The sequence below is a fragment of the Triturus cristatus genome, chromosome 1_2 (assembly GCF_964204655.1).
Source record: "Triturus cristatus chromosome 1_2, aTriCri1.1, whole genome shotgun sequence".
Taxonomy (NCBI): domain Eukaryota; kingdom Metazoa; phylum Chordata; class Amphibia; order Caudata; family Salamandridae; genus Triturus; species Triturus cristatus.
Genome location: NC_140580.1, coordinates 974,870,497 through 974,898,024, shown reverse-complemented (window position 1 = coordinate 974,898,024; position 27,528 = coordinate 974,870,497). Strand labels below are relative to the sequence as shown.

General features: G+C 45.7%; 1 protein-coding gene across 2 annotated transcripts in view; it reads right to left on the bottom strand.

Annotated features, from left to right (window-relative positions):
* Positions 1–455: 455 nt before the first annotated feature.
* The window catches only part of PNPLA7 (patatin like domain 7, lysophospholipase), a 1,876,659-nt gene continuing 1,849,586 nt past the window's right edge, over positions 456–27,528 (bottom strand). For both annotated transcript variants that reach the window (XM_085610534.1, XM_085610541.1), the window contains exon 36: positions 456–7,987. In XM_085610534.1, coding sequence (XP_085466660.1) covers positions 7,925–7,987 — 63 coding nt within the window. In that variant the 3' untranslated portion in view covers positions 456–7,924. The remainder of the gene's footprint in view (positions 7,988–27,528) is intronic.

Genomic DNA, 27,528 nt, shown 5'->3' with positions numbered 1-27,528 from the left:
GAATTCAATTTGCCACATGGACTTCACAATAATTAAAGTTACACCTACAAAGAATTGTAAACCTGATGATTCGTATGGATTATGCTGTAAAATTCTGGTACACTTATTTGTTGAATTATGAAATGCGTCACCACAAATCTCCAACAACTCTTCCATTACGCCAACTCAACGATCTATCCTCTTTAAATTTGGAAAGAAAATAAATTGAAACAGGAGGCTTTAGCTTGTAGAAGTCATTTTGTTGGGCTTTTTCAAAGGATACAAATTTAGTAATCAATACATTTGTGTTTAAAAAGTAGCCACAATCATATTTAAAATGTCTTCCCTATTTTCAGTAAAGTAATAGAGGAGTAAAAACTTATGAGGAAACTATTCAGAATAGACAAACATTTGCAGAAACCACAATCAAATAAAGTAAGCTGAAAGCCACCAGCTTGTGAAATAAGAATACAATGAGAATTAAAGTTTTTCTTTATTATTTACAACGAGAAGAAAAAAAAAACGTTGGCTATTCTGGTCAAATTGCCCACAGCAGCAAATGCATTTTTTTCTTAACGATATCCTGGCACTTTATCATCAGCCCCTTTGATTCTTTACATAACAGCACAAAAATCTGGTAGACAAATTATATAGACATGTGACAACAGAGTAATATATGTATGGGGCAGTTTGCCAAGATCTCCTCATGGCAAGATCAGTTACTACTTCGCTTAGACATTCACTTCCTTTTCTTTCCTAAGCCAAAGATCTGATGTAGAACAAAATGAGATTCTCTAGTTTGATTTCTTTCGTAGAAAATGCTGTTAAATTTACGTTTCTTAAAAAGTTTCTTGGTAATTCACACTACTATTCCGTATGCCGTGCAGCAAGCAACACAAGTTTTTCTACATACATCATTAGGCGTAACATATACATCAGGCATTGCATATTTTCTATTAACAGGAATTGGATCGATAAAGGGTCAATTAAAAAAATTAAGTCAATAAAGTGTGACAGCTAGTAGTAACGTCCTGGGCATCATTTGTTTTCTAGAACTAACTGATCCTTCACCAAGCTGCTCCTCACTTAGCAGTTTAAAGAGGAAGTACTGGTACACAACTGTGCACTGGACCCATATCATGGGAGTTACTTTCAGCCAGCCCTGATTTATCACCAGCAGCACTTCATCATCTTGGCACTTGAGGTTTGACTTTTACCATTCTTAGAATGGGCATACGTGCGACAGCACTTAGTGCATGTGTAAGGCTGAAACTAATGGAGTGAATAAGATTGGTCCTCATGGATTGGGGTCAGCCGGCAGGTGGGAGTGTACAATTCAAAATGTGATTTTGGCTTTGTGTGAATGAGGGACAATTATTTTTGATGGAAAGAGGTCATCTAGGTTGTCCACGCAAACCTGCATTACAGCCAGAAAGTCTATCAGACGCATACTAACCACAAAGCTGGTTTTCTGTTGTACAGTCCAGGGGCTTACTAAATCTCTCTACTGTTACAGAGATGCTTATTGACACCCCTGGTTGTGTAAATAATTAAATACTGACACTATGAATAAACGTAGGTAAGAGGGAAGACTTGACGGAAGTAGTTCTGCTTCCCCACACCTTGGGAGCTGTAAGGAAGCACAGACTCCAGGATTTATAGGTAGTAGATTTGTTAAAGTATGGTGTGGATGTCCCACCAGGAGCCTGGTAGTAAACTGCTCAGCCTCCTCCAACTGATCTCCCTCATGTACACAAACAAGGATGACATGCATAGCACCCCATAAAGAACCATCCATCAGGACGAGCAGTTCCATACACAGGACACAGCGAAAACTAGGACCAAATGGATGCCTCCGAGGCCTGGTCTGCATACTGGGACGCCATTTATCCACATAAATAACTACACATTCAGAAAAATAACTTCTGCTTTCCTACAATAGCTCCGATGTAAGAGTTATGGGCCTCGTTCTGCTGAACAGGGGAATGGTCTCCAGAAGAATAACACTATTCCCACTGGAACCAGACAGGCATTAGTGCAATTTACAAAATAATTAGACAATGATACATTGATAAGGATCAATGAGCCTCCTCTGGCGCCTCTTATGATCCTCCTTCATGCTGTAATGTTTTCAGAACAAGGCAACATACAGTTTTCTCTGTACACTTGCTCTGCAATTAATAGGCAGGCCTACTGCCCAAGAGGCACTTCAATAATCAGAACATCCCATGTGTCAAAGGTTACTGTAGACCCATATCACTTGATGTCTTAGTAAGGCACGGTCAAGGTCCAAAGGGATTTCATGTTCAAGAGGACATGGCCATGATAGAAGGTTGGTATTATCCCATCACAGAGTCATACGCATGGAGATGTGTGTTCAAGTACAAACTTGGGACTCTTTCCAACTCAGTCTGCACGAAGGGATCTAGGGCACATTTGATCACATGTGGCATTACGCAATTGTGAACAATTCAATTTCCCTTTTTCACGGTGCAGTTCACACTCACAACTCTGAGTAATATTACTTAGGACACAGCCCAATCAGTCTGGAATTGGGGACCGACCCAATCAGTGGCCTGTGCTTAAAGAAGGCATTCTATAGCACTGGCTGCGGTACTGCAATAAAGATACATGAAGGGACATGTGGACATACAAACGGGGGCTCGTTCATATGAAACTCTTCACAAGGGATGCTGCATCTTAAAAATAGAAATGTGTGGTGTAGAAGATTCTTTGGATGCTGCATCAGGACAACAGAGGTTAGCATATTGGTTGAGGTATATTTGTAGATCTTGTTTTACGCTCAATAGAAAAGCTTTAAAAAACATTTGCCATGCATTCCAAGCGGAGGAAGGCAAACAGGGGAGCATTCCAGTGTGAGGTAACATAGGCCACATTCCAGTTTCCAGCAGCAACCGATGTGATGGCTTCCATGGCGTGTTCCAGCCACTGTGACGTCATTTAGAACATATTTACATTTAATCTGACATGTCATACGGTGTGTTGACATCCCAGATATATTCTAGTAAATGATAAGCGACTCTGGACGCACTCCAGGCTTTGGGATGTAATTCTGGACACATCCCACTTTTTCGGAGGACATTTTGATCACATTCCAGTTTTGGAAATGTGACACACCACACCTTTCAGCACCATATCACGAGGGACGCATGCGGGGCAGTTACATGCTTTCAAGAGCGTATTTCAGTCACTAAGACACATTAAATAAAGTACGTCATGCAATATCATTTGGGAAGGTATTCCAGATCGTGTGATGTCAGCCAGGCCTTTCCACACATTGAAATGATATTCAGGAAGAATGGCGGGCTTTGTGACGTAATTAAGGATACATTCCATTCTCGTTAATGTAGCTCTAGAAACATTCCAGTCTTGTAATACGATTCAGGGCACATTTTGGCGGTATTTCAGGACAGATTCCACTCCCGTAGGCTTCATCTCGATTTTTACAGTATTTTTGGCACCGTAATACCACGTGCTAGTTTTAAAGGGGCATCTTAAATTCAAGGTTGTGGTACTACTGGGGGATTACAACTAACTTTCCTCCAGGCTCCTGTAGCACGGGGAATAACATGCAATGTTATTTCACAATTCCGACCCTTTTACAGGAACAGCATCCTCCAAGTTTCTGTCATATTTCTGCCCAAAACGTTATTAAGAGAATCACTTGCAATGAGGGCCTACGTGCAATGTTATTTCAGACACCTTCACTTTCTCTGATGACCATGGAATACAACCCCTCGTAAACATTGCTGCCAAGTTTTCCAGGTCTATGCGTGACTATTTGATCAAGTCCATGTTTTTTTTCTTTGAATTCTGAGACTTGTAGTCTTATTTACTCCAGTATATATCAGGGCTGCAAGTCCCAGAATTATAACAAAAAAAAAGTGGACCTGGGAAACTTGACAGGTATGCGTACAACAATAACTGGAAAAGCAATCTAACAGTTCATACAATCAATACGCTTGATACTTACTTATAAGGGTAGATTTGACAAAAGTAGTGTTGGATTTCAGGGAAGGGTATTTTTGGAAACAGAACTCGGGTGAGAGGTAAAAAAACACAATCTTCAACCTTCTCCTTTTTTCCAGCATGCTCGGCCATCTCAGAAATCTGGACAGTGGCACTTGAGAGAGAGAGTTGGGTCTAGATTCCTAACATCTTTACTAGTATCCATCAGTAGAGCGTTCTTAGAAGCAAAGAACATAAAAATATATAAAAATAAAAAGTAGGAGAATAAATATCTTGGCTGAGATCCTAAGCTCTCAGACTACGCCCCATGCATATGACTGTTTAACTTGGAGACAAAGGCCAACTATACACTCATTTTCACACTACTATTAATACGGTTGCTAATGTTTTAAATCATTAATCAGCTCTGCAATCCACTGTAATGTAAGTGTCCTCTGGCCTAAAGCACCCTAGTGATTAAATGATGGCTATCATGTGTCATCAACACATGCGCCCAACAGATCCAATCTGTGTCTATCCATAAAAAACATACTCGCCCCCTCTGCTTTCCATAATCACAACTGTGTGGGGATATGGTGGTATCTCTATGGCTAATTGGTTCAGTTGTCTGAAGAATTAATAAACCATCGGAGGTGCAGTAACTCTAAGGGAAAACCTACGAAAGATAGCGGTCTATTTCTCCTTACAAAGTAATATGGAAGTGGACAAGAATTTGACAAAAACAAACTCAAGTATGGAGCAAGCCAAATTATTAATTAGGATCGGTGAGCTGGCAACGGTTTAATTTCAAGATTTTAGGTGCTACAGAACTGACAACATTGTAATCTGATGCTCAGAACAAATTCACTCCTTATTGTTGTTAAGACCTTGTGTTGGCTGTTAACTCCGACTCAGGTAGACGCAAATTCACTGCCATTGCTGCTTATCGTCCAACCAACTCTAAGTACTCCCTGAAAGAGGATGAATATGGAAAAACCACGTAAAAGTAGGAGTCTCCCCAAGATTGGCAAAACTTTCTTCAAACAAGCGAAGGCGCAAAGAGAAGGTGGACGAGGGCATATTATGGCAAATTAAATATGGTTGTGTGTTCAAAGGACTGTGATGATTCGTAAAGAATCTTTTGAGCTTATTACAAGGACACTCAAGATCAATTAAACACATTTTCTCTACATTCTTGGGGACATTGATTCTGAAACATATTAGCAATTCTAAAATTGAAACTTTATGTTTTTGTTTTACTGCAGAGGATTAGGCCTGTTGTTTAAGACTTCATTCCCTCAAGCTTGCGTCCTTTTTTTAAAAACAAATAATTAATGCTGAGAGTGTCTTTCGCCATCAGGCAAGAGGGGATTAAAATGTAACTTGAATGTCATGGGGACCAAGGATACAATGGTACTTCAAGAAGCAAAAAAGAACTTTAAACTGAGACTACATCAACAATTTGGAGAATGATCATAAGAAATGCAAATGCTGGCTATAAAGTGAAATCACCTGCTCAATAGAAACTACCCACTCCATTCAGCTATCTGCCCTTTGCGCCTCAATGCTATGTATTTGTTTGTTTTTTCCGTATTTTCTTGTTTGTTTGCAGTCAAACTTTATTCTACTTAGATTTAGATGCAGATTTTTGGTCACGTGAAACCAAAAAGACAAACACAAATATCCCCAAACGGGAACAATTTTAACAAACCGACAATGGACATTTGGTCAATAGTAAGGCTACTTTATTTCACAACACTGTGTGAGCAGATGGTGCCAGAAGAAGGGGGGACAGCACAACTTTTGAGCGGATCAAGCAGGTTTTCCCATCACCTGCTGAATTGACGTTGGCCTTTCAATTTCATTTTACTGTATTCACAACCAACTCATTATGAATTGAAGCCATCTAAATGGCTTTACTGCTGATTAATTCGGATTTCATTAGATTGTAGTCCTATTCCAGAGAAAAAGGAAGCCCAAACTCTTTATTTATCGTTTTAGAACGTAAAGTTGTTATAAGTGGTGTAGTATGGATTTATTACCATGATTGTTTGTGTTTTTAATTCTATAGTTGCTTGGGTGATGAGGCCGAAATAAAACGTGCCTTGATTGATTCTGTGGGCAGTGCAGCTGCGCACCTGTTGGTACTGACGTTACACTGAGGTATCTGATGCGTTTACTGCCCGGCTGGCTGACAGCTTCGCTTGAAAACCTCTGGAAGGGTCATCTCGAGGCAGGGTCTCCAGGGCTAATGTAGGTGCTAGACGTCTCGGACACAAATGATCTAAAACAGATTTCGAGTCACTTCCCAAGGATGAGGTAAGACTATGTGGTGTCTGTGTCCATACATACTTTTGGTGTCAGGCAATGCATTCATTTTATGTAGAGTAGTGGGATTTATGCTCAATATACTGAACATGGCAGCGTGTTCCCTGCCTGAAATGAAGCTCAGAATTTAGGTATGAAAAAGCAGCTCTCCAAACTTTTCAGTTCATATTAAAGCATTTGATCTGGATGGAAAGCTCAGCTTGCGAATCCACCACCTATAATATTTGTTTAAACAGAAATACTCATAAATTAGAGCTTTTGTTCCATGGGTGGGCAAACAGGATAGTTGAGGAACATGTAAGCGTATCTGTAATATACCTACCTCTGTGCACACTGTTAACTGCAGGGAGTGGTAAAGTACAAATAGGACCTAGCATGTTATGTATTGCGAATACTGCTGACACTTGGTTGAAATTTTTCATGTCAAATGGGATGTTTGTTAAAGCCGGTACATGGATCTAGGGATAACAAATCTTATATCAAGATCAAGAGACTGGGTACTTTAGATCACAACACTAACTCTAAACCACAGGCCGAGCTGCTCCATCATGAACTCTCTCCTTGAGACTAGTGTAGAGGGTCAAATGAGGATTCTTCAGAATACAGCTCAAGCCTGCAATAAGGAACGACCTATTCCAGTTGTGGCTATGAAGAGCTAACATGTATAACTGATGGTTGAAGTGTTTTGCATAATGGATTACTTTAAGAGGCAACTCAAAGTGCTTTTCAATTTTAATGAGCCTTTTGACATGAAAGGCAATGCCCGTTACTATGTGTGCAGCATCTTCTGGGTCTTTGATAGCTTTAATTGCAGTATGATGTTCTTCGATAGGACAATTCCCATTAATCTATTCCCTATTTTCAAACCTTGTACCAAACAGAGATCACCAGCTGTCAAGACGCAATTCACAAGCAGCACTGATGGAAGACCTGATCAGAATAGACAGTAAGGCACTTAACACTAGATCTACTAGTGGTAAAAAAAAAGGCACTTCCCTAGTGGTAAAAAAAGGCACACATCAGGTTGCAGTGGTATTTCGTAGCTATGAAATCATGCAATGCCCGAGATCTCGGACTGTGAGGGCCATCAGAAGAACATTTAACAAGGCTATTTAGTTCAAATTAGTAACAGGGGTCTAACAATTATCTAAGCATCAACGTGGCTGTTCATTTCACAAGGAGGTAGCAGACTGAATGAAAGGCCACAACATCACCCGTTTATGGACGGAACATACTTCTTTGGTAGTAACAAAACATAACCTTATTTTCCGCAGGAAAACACACCAAATTGCTTGACATATACCTTTGTGTTCCTTTCCAGCTGCACCATATCAATTCCAAATAACCTGGCAAGATTGATGCCAAGGATCTATTGTCCGCAGCAAAGACCCTCCAAATATCTCAAAAACACTTTCCAAAGTTGGATACATTCCAAAAAGACTCTAAGGTCATGAATCTTGTGGCTGTGGAAATTATTCTCAGATAATATAACCACAAGGTAGCAAAAAGTAAAAACCTGATAAAGGCAAACATTTTTGTTCTTAATAAAAATAGGTTTGCGGCCAGTTGATCACCAGCCACGTTCTATATACACTAGGAGTGACTCCTGGGGGTTGCATGTGTACTAGATTCAAATCAGTTCATTGCTTTATCTCATCTCTGGTCTCTTTGTAGTGGCACGTTGTCTTAATTCCACTTCATCATCTTCATCCTTAAAATAAAACAATGAAAATCATTTGTTAGATGAGGTCTCACAGATTCTCCGTCCTTTGAAGCCTCGATGCTAATTTATTACAAAGAATAATGTAAATACACCTTTAAGTTTGGTTCTAGTAGCTCACACCGTCCCCACTTTTCCTTAGTTTAAGGAACATTTAGTATATTATCTAAAAAGTCTTAAATATGAATTTTAGGATACAAGCATTTCTAGGATTGTATTTATTGATAAGAGAAGAGGATTCCAAATCAATAAATAAGTTTGCTTTTGAAAAGCACAACCCAGCGCCTTCCTTGACTCCCCACTGCCCCATGCGTGTTATTAACCTACAAAAGGACCAGAAACCATTCTTAGGACATATTTTGACAACTCACTGCCATAAGTGGCGACTTGAGAGATTATCTTTTTTGCAACACAAGTATGGAGTAGTTTCTTTTCTGTAACTCCAGTTCTGTAGTAGGGGTATCTCTGTGATAGTCATAATCTAGTGAATAGTCCCGCCCATGTGCGGGGACCCCGGAGCAATAAAAAATAATCTCTTAAGGTGTCAAATCATGCAGACCTGCATCCACCTTTAAGAGAGAATTTAATTTAAAGACAGATAATGCAGCCTATACCCACAGGCTACACTGTCCAGTACTTCAACTAGAAAATTCCACCAACATCCACAAACAGCACTGCCTGTCCAGCTTTTCTCCACAAGGGAAAAAACCCTGCCTCTACCAGCAAAAGCCTCTGGAATGATAGAGAGGAAGGAATGGACAGACAAGCCCCATAGGCTGCCATTATGTGGCTCAGAACAGGATACTGTGCCTTTAAGAAAACTTTCCAGAACTTTCCCAGTATCCCAGAATGCACAGCAGGTCCCTTTTACTTTCAGTTCTTCTTGAAGGCGTAGCACGCCAGACCTGTGGCATTCCTTACATGAATAATCATCTCTCCACCGGGGAGGAGGGCGTGCGCTTATGACTATCACAGAGATACCCCTACTACAGAACTGGAGTTACAGAAAAGAAACTACTCCTTCTGTAGTAGGGGATCTCTGTGTATAGTCATAATCTAGTGAATAGAATGGCAAGCCCACCCCCACACAAAAACGGCGGTGGACAAGATACAAAACAATACCACTACTGTGCCAACAGATTTCGCAGCGAAGCCTGCCCAACCTGAGCATCTGCCCTGGCATCAGCGTCCAGACAGTAATGCGCAGCAAAGGTATGGACCGACTTCCAAGTGGCTGCCTTGCAGATTTCTGCAATCGGAACATTACGCAGCAAAGCAGTCGTGGCAGCTTTGCCCCTGGTGGAATGAGCCTTAGGTTTACCCCCTAAGGTCTTATTAGCCTTTTGATAACACAATTGTATGCAGGACACAATCCACCGAGAGATGGACTGCTTAGAGGTCACGAGACCGGTCCTGACTGATCCATAATTAATAAACAATCGGTCTGACCTACGAATATCCTTGGTCTTATCAAGATAAAATTTCAACACCCTCCGAACATCCAGGGAATGGAGAGACCTTTCCGCTGGCGAAGATGGATTCTGAAAGAACGTAGGTAAAGTTATGGTCTGGTTGACATGAAAATCAGAGACAACCTTAGGAAGAAATTTAGGGTGAGTACGCATAACAACCTTAGCAGCGTGAAATACAGTATAAGGTTCTTGACAACATAATGCCTGAAGTTCACTCACCCTGCGGGCCGATGTAATGGCCACTAGGAACGCCGCCTTCCAGGATAGGTGCTGCAACGAAGCCTTGTGAATGGGTTCAAAAGGCTCCTTCATCAGTCTGGACAGCACCACATTCAAGTCCGAGGAAGGGGAGGGAAGTCTGACAGGAGGAAACACTTTCTTCAAGCCTTCCAAAAAATCCTTGACCACAGGGATCTGAAAGAAGGAAGTCTGTGAAGGGCATATCCTGTAAGCAGTCAAAGCAGCCAGATGAACCTTAATGGAATGGAAATTAAGGCCGGACTGCGCCAAATGTAAAAGATATGGAAGGATGACATCTTCCTTACATGTCGTAGGGTCAAAGCTCTTGGACTTGCACCAGATACAGAACCTCTTCCACTTGTAGGCATAGGACGTCCTAGTGGAAGGCCGTTTAGACTCCTTCAGTATATCCATACAATCTTCTGGTAGATTCAAATGGCCATATTGCACTATCTCAGGAGCTATGCCACCAAACTCAAAGACGAGAGGTTGGGGTGCACCATCTGCCCCCCGAACTTCGTGAGAAGGTCCGGCCTGCACGGCAGCCGTATGTGAGGAAGGAGCGACCGGTGAAGTAGGTCCGTGAACCACCACTGTCTGGGCCATTCCGGAGCAATCAGAATCATCCGAGCCCCTGACTGGGACAGTTTGATGAGCACCGAGCAGACAACGAGAAACCAGAGGAGGAACCCGATGCCGGCGCGGTTCTCCTACGTGAGACGAACAAGCGAACTCACCTAGCAAAGAAACATTAAACACGTTGGTTAGCCGGTAAAGAAGGCAGCCTTCCCCTAATCCGCGCTTGGGGCAAGTCGGACCTATTTCAGACAGTTAAGACTCCATTGTGGAGGCACCTTTCAAAGAAATTGGTTGGTCCTGAAGAGAACCTAAAAAGATAGGGGTTCGAAACGCGTCGACCAGTATGGTCCTTTTTTGCACCGTCCTGTGATTTTCTTATCAACTAACTCTGGAACTTTATTGTTTCAACAAAAAGACAGAACACTTTGTTGTACAAATTGCTTGGGAGTCAATCCACCAGAAAAGAAAAGGTGTCATTAGGACCTCGTTTTCAGTGCATGTGTATTTTTGTGTATGTAAGAGTATATTGGCCATGAATGTCTGAAGAGTGTATGTGGGTTTGTATTATTCATCTAGGGGATCAGGATTATTATGTTGTGAAATGTAATGTATGATATTGTTTTGTACAAAAGATAAATGCGCAATGAAGTAATGTTGCAGCGCACAATTGTATAGAAATGTGAAATAAATAATTTCTTTTTTTGATTAATAAGGAAATTCATAAAACCCTCCTCTCATGTTTTATTTTTCATGTTAGGAGCTTAATTGGGCTCAGTCCAACTGAGTGTTTCTTGAGCCAGGACCCAGTGTTGATTTTATGCACTTCGAGAAGGTCCTGGGCGCAGACTTTAGCCCGAATGGCAGTACTGTGTATTGATAGTGATTGGCGCCGACTTGGAATCGCAGGAACTTCCTGTGCTTCCGTGCAATGGGCACATGGAAGTACGCATCCTGTAGATCTATGGCACAGAGCCAGTCTCCCCGTTGCAGCTGAGGGTAAATCTGATGCAACGATAGCATGCAAAACTTCTCTCTGCGAATCCATTTGTTTGCCTGTCGCAAATCCAGAATGGGCCTGAACTCGTTCTTGTCCTTCTTGCGAACGAGGAAGAACCGAGAGTACAGACCTCTTCTCCTTTGAGACAGAGGTACCTCTTCTACCGCCTTTTTCCTCAACAAGATGTCCGCCTCCGCCTGGAGCTCTCGCAGCTGAAACTGAGAGCTTACCGGCGGAATCGCTGGAGGCGGGCTGATAAACCGAAGACTGTATCCATTGCAAACAATATTCAGCACCCACTTGTCTTGAGTAATTTTTCTCCACTCTGCCGGAAAAAATTGAATGCTTCCCCCCACTAGAGTGGGTAACGGTTGAAGCGGAAGTAGTCGCTCAGGGTCGAGACCCGGCCAGGCCCTTGGTAGTAGTAGCGGCCTGCTGGCCTCCTCTACCCTTCTGGCGTTTCTGGAAGGGTTTCCGGAACTGCTGCTGTTGGTGCTGCTGCTGTCCCGAACCCTGCCCACGCCCTCTGCCCGCAGACCCGAACCGTCTCTGGAACGGGCGCTTCTTCTTCTCGGCCTTCTCCAACCCGACAGCCGTCAGGGTCTCCGCCTCCGTCTTCATGCGGGCCATCTCATCATCCGCATGTTTACCAAACAGGGTTTCCCCCGAGAAGGGCAGATTGGCTACTCTGTGCTGAGCCTCTGGCTTGAGCGACGTCAGGCGCAGCCAAGAGTGACGCCTTTGGTGGACGCCATGACAGTAGGCGTGCGCCGCCAACAAGGAGACATCCGCTGCCGCACTGATGACCTGGTTCAAAACCAGCATACCCTCTCGCACCGTTTCCAGGAAGTCCTCCTTCCTGTCCCGAGGCAGCAGGTCCGCATACTGTTGGAGGGACTCCCACAGGGCCCGGTCGTAATGCCCCAACAGCGCCCCCGCATTCGCCGCCTTCATGGTGGTAGACGCGGTCCCACACACCTTCCTGCCCGCAGAGTCCAGCCAGCGGATTTCCTTGTCGGGCGGGACTGTCGATGAAGGAGCTGTCGCATGCTGTTTCCTCGCCACCGTCACGATGACAGAGTCCGGCTTCGGGTCCATCCGTAAAAAAGCAGGGTCCGAGCCCGGGGCCCGATACTTTTTCAGGAGCCGTGAGGGGGCGGATTTCGTCACCGCGGGAGTGAGGAACAACTCCAACGCGGGTTCCACCAGCCCCATCACTAGAGGCAGCAGGGGGCGAGACAGGTGTTTTTTGTGTAGAGTCTCGAATATCATGGACGTCGTGGGTGTCGGTACCGTCACCGTGATCCCCAACTTGGCTGCACCCCTCAGCAGCACCTCCTGGAAGGAGACTAGATTGTCTACAGGAGACACCCTAGTCCCCGGTGAGTCCGACAGTGTCTGTGAGAAAACCCTGGCCGAGGACCGTGTGCGCGACCTGGACCTGTGCCTCCTATGGCGCCGTCCTGATGTTGATGACGACGACCGACTATGGCTCCGCGACCTTCTCCTCCTGACGGAGCGGGAGCGCGACCTCCTCGGCTTCGGCCTGTCCGCCGGTCTAGCCGGGCCCGGCGACCGTGGATGTCGCGGCCTCGGCGTCCCCTTCGGTGGAGTCGGATACCTGGGCAGGGAGACCGACAGCAGCAGAACTGCAGGTGGCCCCAACGGAGTGCGAGGTAGTATAGACCGAGGAGGGGAGGTGGAGGCGGTGACGCAGGCGGTGGTGGTGGTGGCGGTGGAGGAGGAGGAGTCGGTGGTGGTGGTGGAGGTGGCGATGGCGTAGGGATCCGAGGAGGTGTATACACCACGGAGTACACCGATCCCGGCGACTCCGTTCCCCTCTTACTCCTGGCGTCAGGGCTCCCCCTGCGCCGTCTCGACGGCGACCTTCGTCTCTTCGCCGACGGCGAGCGGCGCTCTCCCCTCGGTGGTGGTGGAGGTGGTGGTGGTGGTGGCAGTGGAGGAGGAGGAGTCGGTGGTGGTGGTGGTGGTGGTGGTGGTGGCGGAGGTGGCGATGGCGTAGGGATCCGAGGAGGTGTATACACCACGGAGTACACCGATCCCGGCGACTCCGTTCCCCTCTTACTCCTGGCGTCAGGGCTCCCCCTGCGCCGTCTCGATGACGAACCCCTCTGCAACGTCGGTCGCCTCCTCGACGTCGATCGCCTCCGCGACGTCGATTGCCGCCTCGACGGCGACCGCCTCTACGGCGACCGCCTCGACGGCGACCGCCTCGACGTCGATCTTCTCGACGTCTATCTTCTCGACGTCTATCTTCTCGACGTCTATCTTCTCGACGTCGATCTTCTCGACGTCGATCTTCTCGACGTCGATCTTCTCGACGTCGATCTTCTCGACGTCGATCTTCTCGACGTCGATCTTCTCGACGTCGATCTTCGTGACGTCGAGCGCCTCGACGGTGACCGCCGCCTCGACGGCGACCTTCGTCTCTTCGCCGACGGCGAGCAGCGCTCTCCCCTCGACGGCGAGCGCCGACGCCGGGCCTGATCTCGACGCCGATGGCTCGACGGCGACGGCGTCGTCGCAGAAGATGCAGATGTCGTCGACGGCGGCCTGTTCAGCTCCTTCGACGTCGATCGTCGACGCCGCTTCTCCCCAGAGCCCTGGGGAGATGGCGAACAGACCGTAGTCATCCCCCTCGACGCCGCCGTCGACGGGGAGTGGGGACGCTTGCTGGTCTTCCTGCCCCTGGGGAGCCCCCCAGAGGCCTCAGCATGGGCAGAATCAGCCCCTCCAGACCCACCTCGTGCCTTCAGCCTTCTGTCCTCCAGGACCTGGAGCCTGATCTTCATCCTCTCTCTCAGGGTCCTGGCTGAAAAAGAGCGGCAGATCTCACACTCCTCAGGCACGTGGGACTGGGGAAGGCAGACGATGCAGACCCTGTGTGGGTCTGACTTAGCCTTTTTCCTTTCACAATCAGGACACTTGTCGAACAAGCCAGGCATGCTGACAACACCAGAAGGAAAGGACTTTACTAACACTAAATCACTTGAAAAGTAACAAATAAACCCTTGAAAAAGGAGAGCTCAATGCTCCAGGGTCCTGCTAGCAGGAGCCGGAAAAAAGAACTGAAAGTAAAAGGGACCTGCTGTGCATTCTGGGATACTGGGAAAGTTCTGGAAAGTTTTCTTAAAGGCACAGTATCCTGTTCTGAGCCACATAATGGCAGCCTATGGGGCTTGTCTGTCCATTCCTTCCTCTCTATCATTCCAGAGGCTTTTGCTGGTAGAGGCAGGGTTTTTTCCCTTGTGGAGAAAAGCTGGACAGGCAGTGCTGTTTGTGGATGTTGGTGGAATTTTCTAGTTGAAGTACTGGACAGTGTAGCCTGTGGGTATAGGCTGCATTATCTGTCTTTAAATTAAATTCTCTCTTAAAGGTGGATGCAGGTCTGCATGATTTGACACCTTAAGAGATTATTTTTTATTGCTCCGGGGTCCCCGCACATGGGCGGGGCTATTCACTAGATTATGACTATACACAGAGATCCCTGTGAGAAGTTGGCCTGATGTATGATGTCACTAGTTCTAGTGTACACCTTATATCAGTCCAAACAACCCTTATGGTGATTGGTTGTAAAGTCAACCTTATAGACCAGCTATCCTAGTGGTAGCATGGACAAGAGCAGTCTTAGGCTAAACTCTGAATGGCATGTGAAGCCAGCTGTGATACCATATATAATCCCTTGAATACCAAATGAAAGGACACCACAACAGATATATATATAAAATAAAGTGTATTTATTCTAGTCAAACCCTCAGCACTCTTTATGAGATTAGAGGTAAGTACAACACAGTCTTATTCAAGCATACATTAAGTCACACAGGTAAGTAATACAGTTAGGCCCTAGGGGCCACGCAAACCATATACTAAAGAAGTGGTATAAGGACCACTGTCACGGAAATAGGATAGGCCTAGGCCTAGGGAATCGCTGGGGCTACACTACACTAGCAACAGTTAGGAAGTGGGAGGCCCATGGGATTCAGGTGCAGAGTGGAAACACTCACGCGTAATGCGTAAAAGTCGATAGAATTACTAGCAGTTAGAAATTAACAGTTTAAGGACACTTCTGAAGCAGCTAGAGAGTCGTGACTCGGAAACTAGACCCTAGGATAGTCACTACCCTTGTGAGCACCTTAGTACCCAAGTTACCTAGCCCACAGGCTGAGGGTGCATAGGTGAGAACTTGCGTCGGGTTTCGTCGTGGACTTCTATGGATGCCTGAAGGAAAGTTGCTGACAGGCAGTCAGTGAAGAGTGTCCGGTGGATCCCAAGGCCGGGATCAAGAAGGAAGGGTACCTGCAAGCAGAAGGGACAGAGTCAAGGTCACTAGCCAGTGACCACGTGGAACCAGGAAGGAACCAGGCGATGTCGTGAAGATTGCAGGTGAAGGGTGAAGCTTGTCGCTGCAGCCACGTGTACCAGGAGACGTCGAGGACGACCAGGACCAGGAGGCGAGCTGTCCCACGAAGGCTCTTGCTGTCGGCAGCGTCGAAGTCGAACTAGGACTCACCAAGCCTTGGCAAGCGGAACCCACGGAGGACTTGCTTCTGGTGCAGACCAGGAAGGTCTGGGGTGCTTCTCTTTTGCAAAGAAGCGGGAGCCAGTCTGGAGGAGCCAAACCAGCAGTGAAGATTTCAAGGTGTGTCGTCACAAAGGCCGCTAGCCAACAGGCAAGCAACCGGACAGACGCGGCAAGCAGGAAAATGCAGAAGGGCCCCACGCAGGACTCGTGGAGTGTGGGGGGCTGATCTTCGGTGCAGATGGTGCTTGGGGTTGGGGCTTCTCAATCCCCGGTGCACAACTTCGAGGGTGCCTCAGAAGCTGCGCTGGAAGATACTCGCCACTTTTCCCAGGTAGCCGGTCCCACGTCTCTCGTCGCCTCCACGGATCTCAGCTCGGCTGTGGATGTGGATCAGGGTCGGAGAAGTCTGGAAGTCAAGGCTCTGGTCGGGCTCTGCAGTCGGTCCCTCGTAGAACTTCAGCAAAGCAAAGGGTAAGTCTCTTGATGGTGCCTGTTTGCACAGGGTAGCCACTCCTTGGCCACAAGGGAGATTCTTCAGTCTTCTTCTTTCGTCGAATGTCGAGGGTCCAGAGTTTCTGTTCAAGTTGCAGGTTCAGGATAATCTAATCTCCTGGGGCCCAGCTACCACTCTTATACTAATCTGGGGGGCTGGGTTGCCTGCTAGGTCACGCCTTATGGGTGGGACCTGGGAGAGGGGAGGTTACACCCCCTTCCCTTTGTCCAGTTTCGCGCCAGGACTGGGGCTGGAGTGCCCCAGCACCGGTTTGAACTGGACTATGCATGGAGCACCTTGTGTGCCCCAGGCAGTGTCTCATTTCATTCATCCCTCCCTGCCCCAATACACTAAGGCCTGTCTGGGGTGGTGCTCGCACCTCCCAAGGCAGGAAACCTATTGTCCAAGCCTCCCTTGCCGGGATCACTCCCAGCAGCAGGAGGTCAGACTCGTGTCGTGGCAGCAGCATCGATTTTGTGATGCTGGGGCTCTGGTTAACTTTAACCGGGTAAGTAGGTTACAACATGTCTTCTCCTTCTAGAAGGGAGGGATAATATCCTCATCCCCAGAAATGGGATGGGGGTATTATTCAAAAGTGTTAGACACCTTACACAACATGTTTTGATAAAGCCAAACCATAGTTATCATAACCGTTTAAGATTATAAGGCACTTTAAGAGTATATGGTAGGCTATATCATAGAACAGCTATAAGGACATGGTTCCGAAAGCTGCAGACAGGCTCAGCTCCTGCTAGAGCACCCTCTCACATGTTACCAAGCACTCTGCCTCCAGGATTGTTAAGGCCTGCCATAGGAGTGGCTGATAGGTACACATGTGTCTATATGTAAGTTAGGTATAGGAATACTACACCTAAGCAAGGAGTGATTACACGACCTTGCCCCAGCTGAGTGATCAGCCAGTTGTGTCATAATGGAAGGCCAGGCCAGGGGTGGCATAATACATTCTGCAGCCCCTGGTAGGCCTAGGATACACCTATGCCCTGGGTACCTAAGGTACACTGTACAGGGGCCAATAAGGTGATCCTATCCAAATGGGTTATGCACCTAAAGTACATAGTATCAATTTAGAGAGAGAACAGCAGGGCTGTGGGTCTGATTAGCAGGCCCACAGCCACATCTAAGTTGAAAACCAGTAAAGCAAAAGCAAAAAGTGGGGGTGAACATAGAAAGCAGACCCTACTCTCCTACAATCCCCTACTACAGAGCAAGGTTTCTTTGTGTCTTTAATTAAGCAAAACTGTTTAGTACCTGTAAATAAGACATATCAGTTCTCTCTTCTGAGTGATCTGAATTCTGCCCGGTTGTCACATTTTATAAAATCCCTTCGAATGGTCATTCAAATTGTAAGTGATTGTGCTCCATATTTTAAATATCCACTAAAAAACGAATGCAGAAAGTTTCATATTGCATGTGCCTTTTCTCCAAGGTGTAAGAACCTGGCCTGATGAGAGGAGCCCATTGGTTAAACATCTCCAACAAGGAGTTCTAACTTGATCACCTCCAGATCACACAGGATCTTTACAGCTAACATATCTTTCAAAGCAGTGAGGATCTCCATTCAAAATTATAACATTATCAGAGAATACACCCAAATGTGCATCAGCAACTCACAATGATCTGGAAAAGTAACAGTAAGGCATTTTTGGGCGAACCTCTACATAACCTTAGAAAATACAATCTCAAACAGAACACAAATTGATGATAGTTGACAATTCAACTGTTCTCTTGATATTTCCATAAGTATATTTGTCAATCAGTATCCTGCACCCATCGTCATTTTTTCCACAAAGACACCCTAAAAGGATTCATCAGAGATGTTTATATGATGGTGGATTTAAATGGTATTTCAAATTGGATTGTTTTAATGCATCTAGCTTGATTTTGGATGAAATGTCTAATAGCATAACTGGAATTGTTGTAGCCTTTCCTTGTCATCTAGACCAAATTTATTTCACACCGTTTGAACGGCTTGATTTAACTAGATGCGCATGTCTGAAGCCAAATTAAGCAACTGCACTCTGATTATGTTGATGGTGAAGACCGTCTTTGGAAGTGCGAAAGGGCATGCCAGACTGTCCCCACACAGTCTATCTGATTGTCTTTGCCACTCCTAATAGTAATACACCAAAAGATTGCCATATACATTGAAGTTTCTTAAAGTTACTTAGGGAAAACTCGATTTTCTTGGAGAGCTGCATAGGTTTGTCTTAATATAAACTCAAATTTTTCCTAAAGAGCTCTTTTTTGCACTTTCACCCAATTCAACACGAAGAGGTTTTGACAATTTCACGAGGGCTTTTGTTTCTCACTAAGCTGTGCCAGATAATTTAATTTGTTGTTTAATGTTTCTTTGGACAAGATATTTTATGTGATCTCAAATTGTTTTCCCTTCTATGTGACACTAATACATTTTTGAGCCGTGAGACAACAGTATTCTAGGGGCTGCACTGAGTTAAACATCAAAAGGCCATGACCAAAGAATAAGGTCTCTAAGGATTCACCCAAGAATCTCAAGTCAATTATGTTATGTGCCAGATAATTTAATTTGTCGTTTAATGTTTCTTTGGACAAGATATTTTATGTGATCTCAAATTGTTCTCCCTTCTATGTGACACTAATACATTTTTGAGCCGTGAGACAACAGTATTCTAGGGGCTGCACTGAGTTAAACATCAAAAGGCCATGACCAAAGAATAAGGTCTCTAAAGATTCACCCAAGAATCTCCAGTCAATTATGTTTAATGCTTTTCAAGTGTTCCAGATGATTCCAATAAAGTTTAACCTTGTATAGCAGTTTCAACTTATATTTTCAAATCTTTGACATGCTTTCACCCTTATTCCCTTACCAAAGTTGCCTAATTTGATACTAGCTCATCAGGCTGTCTGGATAGGAATTGGAGAAAAGCAGAGTCTCTAGACTAGGCTTCTCCAACTGTAGGCCATGAGCTACTGGTAGCTTTGCAGATACCTGTAAATAGCTCTCTTGTGTGCCTCCGAGCATATTAAATTAGAAGCTTTTGGTTAGTTAAATTAATATATGTATGCCAAAATTGAAAAACATGTGTTTGAGACTATAATGCGTGTATTTTCAGAACTCATAACTTGATGTTTGTTGTATGAACAATTGGTGAATTTCGAAATGATATTTAACGCTGATAATAGAGTGATAACTCGTGCAGTTTTGGGAAGATTTAATAATTGTTTTATTACCTTGGTGTCAGGAGTATTACAGCTATGGCTGTTATGACTTATCCATGCAAGGCATTCCAAATTAATACAATATTTTCCTAATACTGCTGGAAACCCTGCCTGATGCACTGAGGTAACCACTGCTGACAATCTTGCAAGGAGTGCCCACTAATGTAATCTTGTCTGATGTCACTATTACAATACTAATAATAGACTCCTGGTCTAAACAATTACACTAAGGAGGGCTTTCAGTTTACATGAGAACACTTCTCTGGATAGTTTCCATGATTCCGAATAAAACTGACAGTTGCATCTACTACCATTAACAAGATATTACTGTATACTGACAAATAATTATATAGAGGCAAATGTCCTGTAGTGATATGTTTGATTTAGTGGGTTTGCAGGTTTTAATCACACAAAGATTTTAGAAGTTGTTCTAAGAGCTTGACTAGCTTCCTGGAAATAAAAAAATGAAGCTGTTTTTAAGGTAACTTTTTTGTTTCAAACAGCGTGTCTACTTAGTTAATACATTGATAAATATTCAGAAATGCAATATATTTTTGTTAATTGTTTAAGATTTTACTGGAAGTTTCTACTGTGTGTGATTAGGCTTACACAATTCTTCTACTAATGAAGAAATTTCTATCCGAGCTATCAGGACTCTAGTGAAGGCTTCTGGAAACCTAAAAAGCAAACGTTTATGGTGCCTGTGCAATATCATCAATATAGCACATGACAGACTGTTGTCTGATAGTGTGGTAGTGCCTATGTCTGATGGTATTTCTTGACCTCCGATGTTGGCACTCATTGTAAAACCTTTTCTCTTAATCCTACAGCAGTCACTGGGCAGTATCGATGGTTGATACTGTAATTTAGCACCTGCATACAATGTACTACTAAACTCCTAACTGATGACCAAGTTGCTACCTTTGTGCATATGCATCTCGAATGTCACAATTCCTCCAGGAAGTGGTGGTAGGATGAGTTTGCAAATACTGCAAAGTCAATATCTAGTTATAAGTATTGATTTAAAAAAAAAAAAAAAAAAAAAAGCTGCTGATCTTTTGTTACAATGTTTGTGATGGATACGTTATCTTCCTGAAAACCCTATCTTATGAGCTTCCTCCATGCACTAGACTGGATCTGGAAGCATCTTCCTCAAAAATAGCTCTCCACTGTTGCCAAGTAGAACCATGCAGCCTTAGCTGCGACTGCCCATGCTGGATGTGATGACAATGAAGAATATAAGGCAATAGCTTTTGCTCTACTGTCAGTTTCTGGCACTTTTTCTGTACTCAATCATGGCGTGCGGACTGGAAGCAAATAAAGCATCAATGACACCGACAAATACAACATTTTTGCCTTACCTTCGGATCTTTTTAAACAAGACTCTAACTCATCACTAAAGAGGTAGGGTAGTGAGGAATGTGAAAGAAGATAACGTAACCACTAGCAATATCATTACTGAAGGTAAGTTACTTTTTGTTCTGATGGACACTTCTTCCGGCAGATTCTTCACTTTTTGAATAAGTCCCACAGGAATGATTCTTGGGAGGATGTTGGTCATTGCAGATGGCTATTGTATTTGAATTATGCAATAAAAATTGTTTTTGCAAAAAAAAAAAAAAAAAAAAAGGAATGATTCTTGGGAGGTGGGATGAAGCAGTGCTGTTTAACCAAGATGTCCTGCAACACAGCCCTGGCAAAGAACGTGCCACTACCTCTCGTACCACTCGGGATATTTGGAACTGACTCGGAAGCGCATTTTGGCAGACTGGAGATTCCGGAATTTACATTATTACGCAGGACCAATTGTGGTCCATTTACAATCCGGGCTTTTGATTTCAACGTCCATGCCTTGAAAAAGTCTTAGAAAAAGACGAAACACGTGTCGGCAAATCGTGTGCTGGGAGTTTTTACAATTTTATAATATGAATAAAGACTGCTGAACAGCAAGAAGAGTGATCTTTCTGGATTTCTGCTTCGATCAATATTGTTGAATTGTCTCTGTTTGTAGTAGAGGGTTACTTATACCCAGAGGTGTGATAAACTTAATCAGGACTAAATAGGGACAAGTGGCGTGCTGTATAAGCCCTAGATTTGTATTCAACGTGCCACTACCTGTTTGGAGTGTGAGGCACTCATGGTTATAAAAAATATGTAAGGAAGAATACATGGTCACTCAACAGATGTCAACAACCGAGAAGCCACTAGTGACCTTTAGGTAAGAAGGTATGGCCATAGAGAAGGGGGGGGGGGGACAAATGCCCACCTGAGGGTCTTTCTGGGCTAAATCATAGCAGGTTTTGATGAAAAGGATAACCCAAAGAATAACTCGATGTGAGCTTGTGCATTTGGTACTACTTTGCCTTCCTTGGTTCTAGCAAAGCCCAAAAAGAGCTGATCATCCATTATGTCCTGTTGCGTACCGCCTGACCCCAGCAGTGTAGTCTATATAGCCTCTCTTCCACCTTGGTGGAATGAGGAAGAGGGAATAAAGATGACCTTTATCGAAACTAGATACCACTTTTGGTAGAAAAGATGGGCAGGTAAGAAGACAAAGAACCAACGTATCCAGGTACAGTACCGTGAATGCTGGTCAAATATCGAGTGACCGAGGTTCTTGAACCCCTACGAGCTGAAGTCTTTACACCAAGACAGTCTTCAGAATGAGAAGCCAAAAAGTAAACCTGTGCATTGCCTTGAACAGGCATGCCATGATGAAAACATAACATTCAAATCTCACAGAGGAACAATGAATGGAGAGTGAAGAAACCATCACAGTTAAGCTTTCATAAAACCTGCCACTTGTGATGACTTAATCAGAGAGGACTGGTCAGGATGACACATGAAAGTGGACAGGAGCAGTCAAATAACCACACAAAATAGCCGTGGTCAGGCCCTGCTGAAGAGGCAGGGCTAAAATGGGTACAGATGTTTTGACTCACACCAGTGGACAAATCTGTTCCAGTGACTGACAAAATGATGTTTGCATTCTCAAATGGCAAGCAGAATGAGTCTTTGGCACCACTCAACCTCCACACATGAATCGGCAGCATTGCGTTTAAGGATTGGATGAAGGACCTGACCATCTTCCTGAAAAAGCAGGTCCATCCTGTTCAGAACAGAAGGACAGAGCCGAGCACTGATTTACAACAGATCTGTGAACCAAATCCTCCTCATTCAGTAAGGGCGATCAGGGTCAACTCTGCTCGATTTTCCCACATCTTCAAATTCAACCATTGTTTGAGCTATGGATCTATTCAGAGTGAATTGAATAGCACAACATCGAAGACGCTTTTTGTTCTGAGGCGTGGCACAGAAATCACACAGACACCAACATCTGGAAAGGATTACTTTTATCACTCTTCTAAGAAGTTTATACTTATGGTCTTTCAAGCAAAGCTGACTCTGATCAATTGCTTGCAGATTTAGAGTGCTCGCAAGGTGTGCTGCTACCCATAAAATGCTCTGCCACTTGGTCCACTGCCACAGCCAAATTGCCTCTCAACACAAAGTCCACTGTCAGAATGAACTTGATTTGCACTTCCAGAGATGGAAGGAAGACAACCCGCAGCTACAAAACAAGTATGGGTAGGCACTGCTCAGACATGGACCATAGGCTTCTGGTTGCCTGAAACTACGGAGGACTGAGGGGATGTCCCATCAACAGACTGGAGTGTCACATCAAAAAGTGCAGATCTGGGATAGCAGAGTCAAAGTTCTGCACCCGAGTCGAGAGGCTGCCTGCCCTAATGGTGGAGCCACTGCTTCCTTAGGCAACCAATGAAGGGCTCTCATCCACCCCCTGGGGTGCAGCATTAACAGGATGCATAAAGACCAGAAGTCTAGAACTTGCGCAACTAGGACTGGTGTGTGAACCAGAATCCTTGGAATCAAATACTGAAAATCTGCAATCCTCCGAGGAGAAAGAAATAACTGCTTAATGGTGGTAACTAGCAGGTACCTAGGAATGTCAAACTGCGTACACAATCCCAGTCCTGAAGAAGAGTGATGGTGCACCAAAAATGTTATGCAACCAAAATGAGACCCTCCCTTCAGCAGCCAGTTGTCCAAGAGTACAGAAAAAGATGGACACCTGACCTCTCAAGTGATGCCATTCAATGGCCATTATATTGAATACTCGCTGAGGAGTTGTCAGCCCAAACGGCAAAACCACAAACTGGTAGTGCTGAGAACCTACACAAAACCACAGGTACTGCCTGGTGGATTGGCAGTTGAGTATTGGTGCCTGGAAGTGCAGGTACACCAACAAATCTCCCCCATTGAGGGATAACTAAACCAGAATACGCTAGGCCCAGTTTGTGTGCCATTGCACAGCTGTTCTAGAAGGGTTCCAGAGTGGATTCGGCCTCATCTCATAAAAGGTGCTCCCCATCAATTGGCATATCCAGAAGTGTCATTTAAACATCACCCAAGAATGCGATGGAACATGTCAACGCGTAGCGATACAGTGTGATGACTGCTTATGTTGGGCCAGGGTATCTACAGAATCCAGGACAGACTTCAGGATCAGCTTGGAACATTCAAACTGCTGTTGACTAAATCACAAAAGGGCTCTTCATGTGCTGATTAAGTCAGTTTTTCCAGTTCCCGCAGGTAGAGTTCCCAACTAAAGTACAAGTTACTTACCTTCGGCAACGATGTATCTGGTAGAGACGATTTTAGCCGCAGATTCCTTAACGTAGAATTATCCCCAGGCGTGAGACTGGACCCGGAAAACTTTCTTGCCCAGCATCTCTGCGCGCCGGGGGGCGGCACCACGCGACTCCGCCCCGACGTCCTCCGCGGGCGTGACGTCAGCGAGGTCACATAAGCCCCACCATGGCGCGCTTGCTTTGGAGAACTTTTCGGCGCCACAACACGGAGCCATCACAACAAAACTGAGGAGAGCATGGGAACAGCGTGCGAAAAAACTAGAGAAACAAAGTAGAGAGAAACAAAAGGTGAGGAACAGCACCAGTTGGCACCAAGGCACCAGAAGGCAACAACAGCAAGCCAGAGCATGAAAAGAGCAGAGCACCATTCTGAGGAACAACCGTGCAAGCCGAGGCGAGATCACCAGATGACACAAATGCACCATAAGGCCAGAGCAGCGAAGCCACAGCAAGAAAAGCGCAAAGAACCACTCCGTTGAACCACCGTGCAAGCCCAGGCGAGAGCCATCCTGGAGGCACAAGCAGGTGAAAGCGCTGTGACAGAAGTGAGAGGGTCTGCAACCACAACCACAGAGTGAAGGGCCACTAGCCCAGAACAGAGGAGCAACAGCCATCCATCCCCAGACTACACTGCTAAGGATGGCCATAACCCCTAAAACGACGAAGACCGCAAGGGAATCAGAAACTCTAACAACAGAGGGAAAAGAGCAAAAGTAGGCCATTACACAGGAGAGGAACTAGCTGGAGGGATGCCTGACCGGAATAAAACGAAGAGGGAACCCACAGAAGACAGCCACCCAGAGGGGGGCGACTGCAGAAACCCAAGCAGAGGGTCCTCGCAGAACAGGGAGGAAGGGCGGGTCATGAAAGAATCTGCGGCTACAATCATCTCTACCAGATACATCAGTACCGAAGGTAAGTAACTTGAACATCTGATAGAGACTACTAGCCGTAGATTCCTAGCCATACCCAGAAAGGAGGAGGGCCTGCGAGAGAGCCTCCCCACCAGGAGACACACAGGGCCCCAGCAGGGGACATGTCACAGGGACAAGAAAGGAAAGGCCAGGATACCCTAAACCCCACCAAGGGAGAACCGCCCAATGCCCCGCAGGGGCAGACAGTGCCCTAAAAGCTTCAAGGAACACAAGGACCACCTCAAACCCCAGGGAGAAGAGGTAGAACCGGAGGCAGGATCCATCGTAAGAAACACAGACAGAATGACAGAAAAGAACTGAACACACCGCAGCCACAAGCAGCGGACAAGGCAGGAACGGCTCCACCGCCAATAGCGCAGACGTAGAAGAAGAAAGGTACTGTTGCGCAAAGACCGAACTGAACCAGAGGCAGGGCACAAGGGAATACATCAAAGGCCACAACAGTGGAGGAGAACAAGCAGACCTGCACAGGCATGCGCAGCTAGCAGCAGGCAACACCACTAAACGGCGCACCCAGGACAAGCCAGACGCCAGCCAAAGGCAGAAGCCACAGAAGACCAGGACACACCCCAAACACTGACCCACGAAAAAGTGGAACCAGGCAGAAAAGAAAGAGAGAGAGACGGAGGATGGACCAAGCCGTCCACCAGAACACAGAAGCCAAGAAAAGCCAGTCCCTCCGGAACAGCAGACAGAGGACCAGCCAAAACACCGGACAGAAGTGCGGAACCGCCACAACACGACACCGCAGAGAGCAGGCCAGACTGGCCTCGCGACGTAGCGTACAAGGAGGACGGACGGACCTGGACGCAACGAAAGCTGCTTCAAGACAATCGGCAAGAAGATTGCACCTGCGACATACCGTGACGCCACGGAGAGCAAGGAGCCCGAAAAGGGCGACCACACCTCCCCAGCACATGACAGAGCTATGTAATAGCTACAAGTACCCAACATAGGGTAGGTCACGTCCCAAGAAACATGGGAACACCTCTTATGAAATAATTTCCACGGCAGAGGACAAACAGAAAGACCTGCGGAGAAAACCGCAGACGGTCTGCCAATCAGCCAATAAAGAAGACACAGAAGGCCTAATCTCAGGACCTACACGGGCTTACCAACAGCCAAAACCACAAGTCAAAAAAGGGCCGGACCAGCAGCCACCAGCACCAAAGGGCCAACGGAAGGACCCTGAAGGCACACCAACCATACAGAACACACAACCGGGGCTACTCGTTACTAGGCCCCAGAAAACAAAGGGAGAACACCTCCCAGAACACAGACCGACAACCTGGTCACTGAGGAGGAGGAGGAGGAGGAGGAGGACGAAGCCGCGCAAGGAACCTCTGAATGGCAGAGTCCGCAGGGGCGTGGAACAAAAGAGTGCTATCGAAGGGAAGGTCATCCAGCCATTCTCTAACATTCTCAGGGAAAACACCATCCCTCAGCCAAGCTTGGCGACGAAGGGCCACTGAAGAAGCCATAGTGCGACCAAGCACCTCAGAAACGTCCAGAGCCGAGCGAAGAATAAACGCCACCAGCTCCCGGCCATCCAACACATGGTGCCGCAGATCAGTGCAGGCACCCTCTTGAGAAGCGGAAGACAGAGGGGACTCCGCCGAATCCCAAAAGCAAGAAGTGGCTCTGGCCAACACACAAAGCATGTTAAGCGCCCACAAGGCAGCACTGGAGGAGGCACCCCAAGGAATCTAACCACCGGGCCTCCTATGACGGGGGAGACAACACCGATGGCAAGGAGGGAAAGGCAGTCTGTAAAAGAGGGCCCCTGGTATCTGGTATCTCTGCTCTGAGCATGATGGCTTGGTGTGCAACCCCAGTTTATTAATGCATCCAAAGGCCAGCTGTTTATTTTGCCAAACCCCATAAGCATTCCCCTTACATAATTGCCCAAAGAGTTCCAACATACTCTAGGGCCCCAGGGTAGTACTGAGCAAAGGGCACATCATCTTAACAGATGCAGAGCCATGCAAAATACTGACCACTGGTGCATTGAAACTAGGGCCCTGAAAGGGATGACCTTAACCCTAGAAATCAGTTCGTAGAATGGGGAGGATGGGTGGGGCAGTAAGGAATCTATCACTAACTAATGTTTTCTTACAGAAATATCGTTACCGAAGGTAAGTAACTTGTGCATCTGAAAGAAAACACGTTAGTGATAGATTTCTTACCTTAGAATAGCTACCACAGCAATACCAACCCCGTTGCTGGGTCTGTGAATCAAGATCACACCAGGAAGTCCCAGAGAACAGAACAGCCAAAGAAGCCGTCTCTCCGGACTTGACGTACGAGTTACTTACCTTCGGTAACGATGTATCTGGTAGAGACGTTGTCCAGCCGCAGATTCCTTAACTTAGAATTATCCC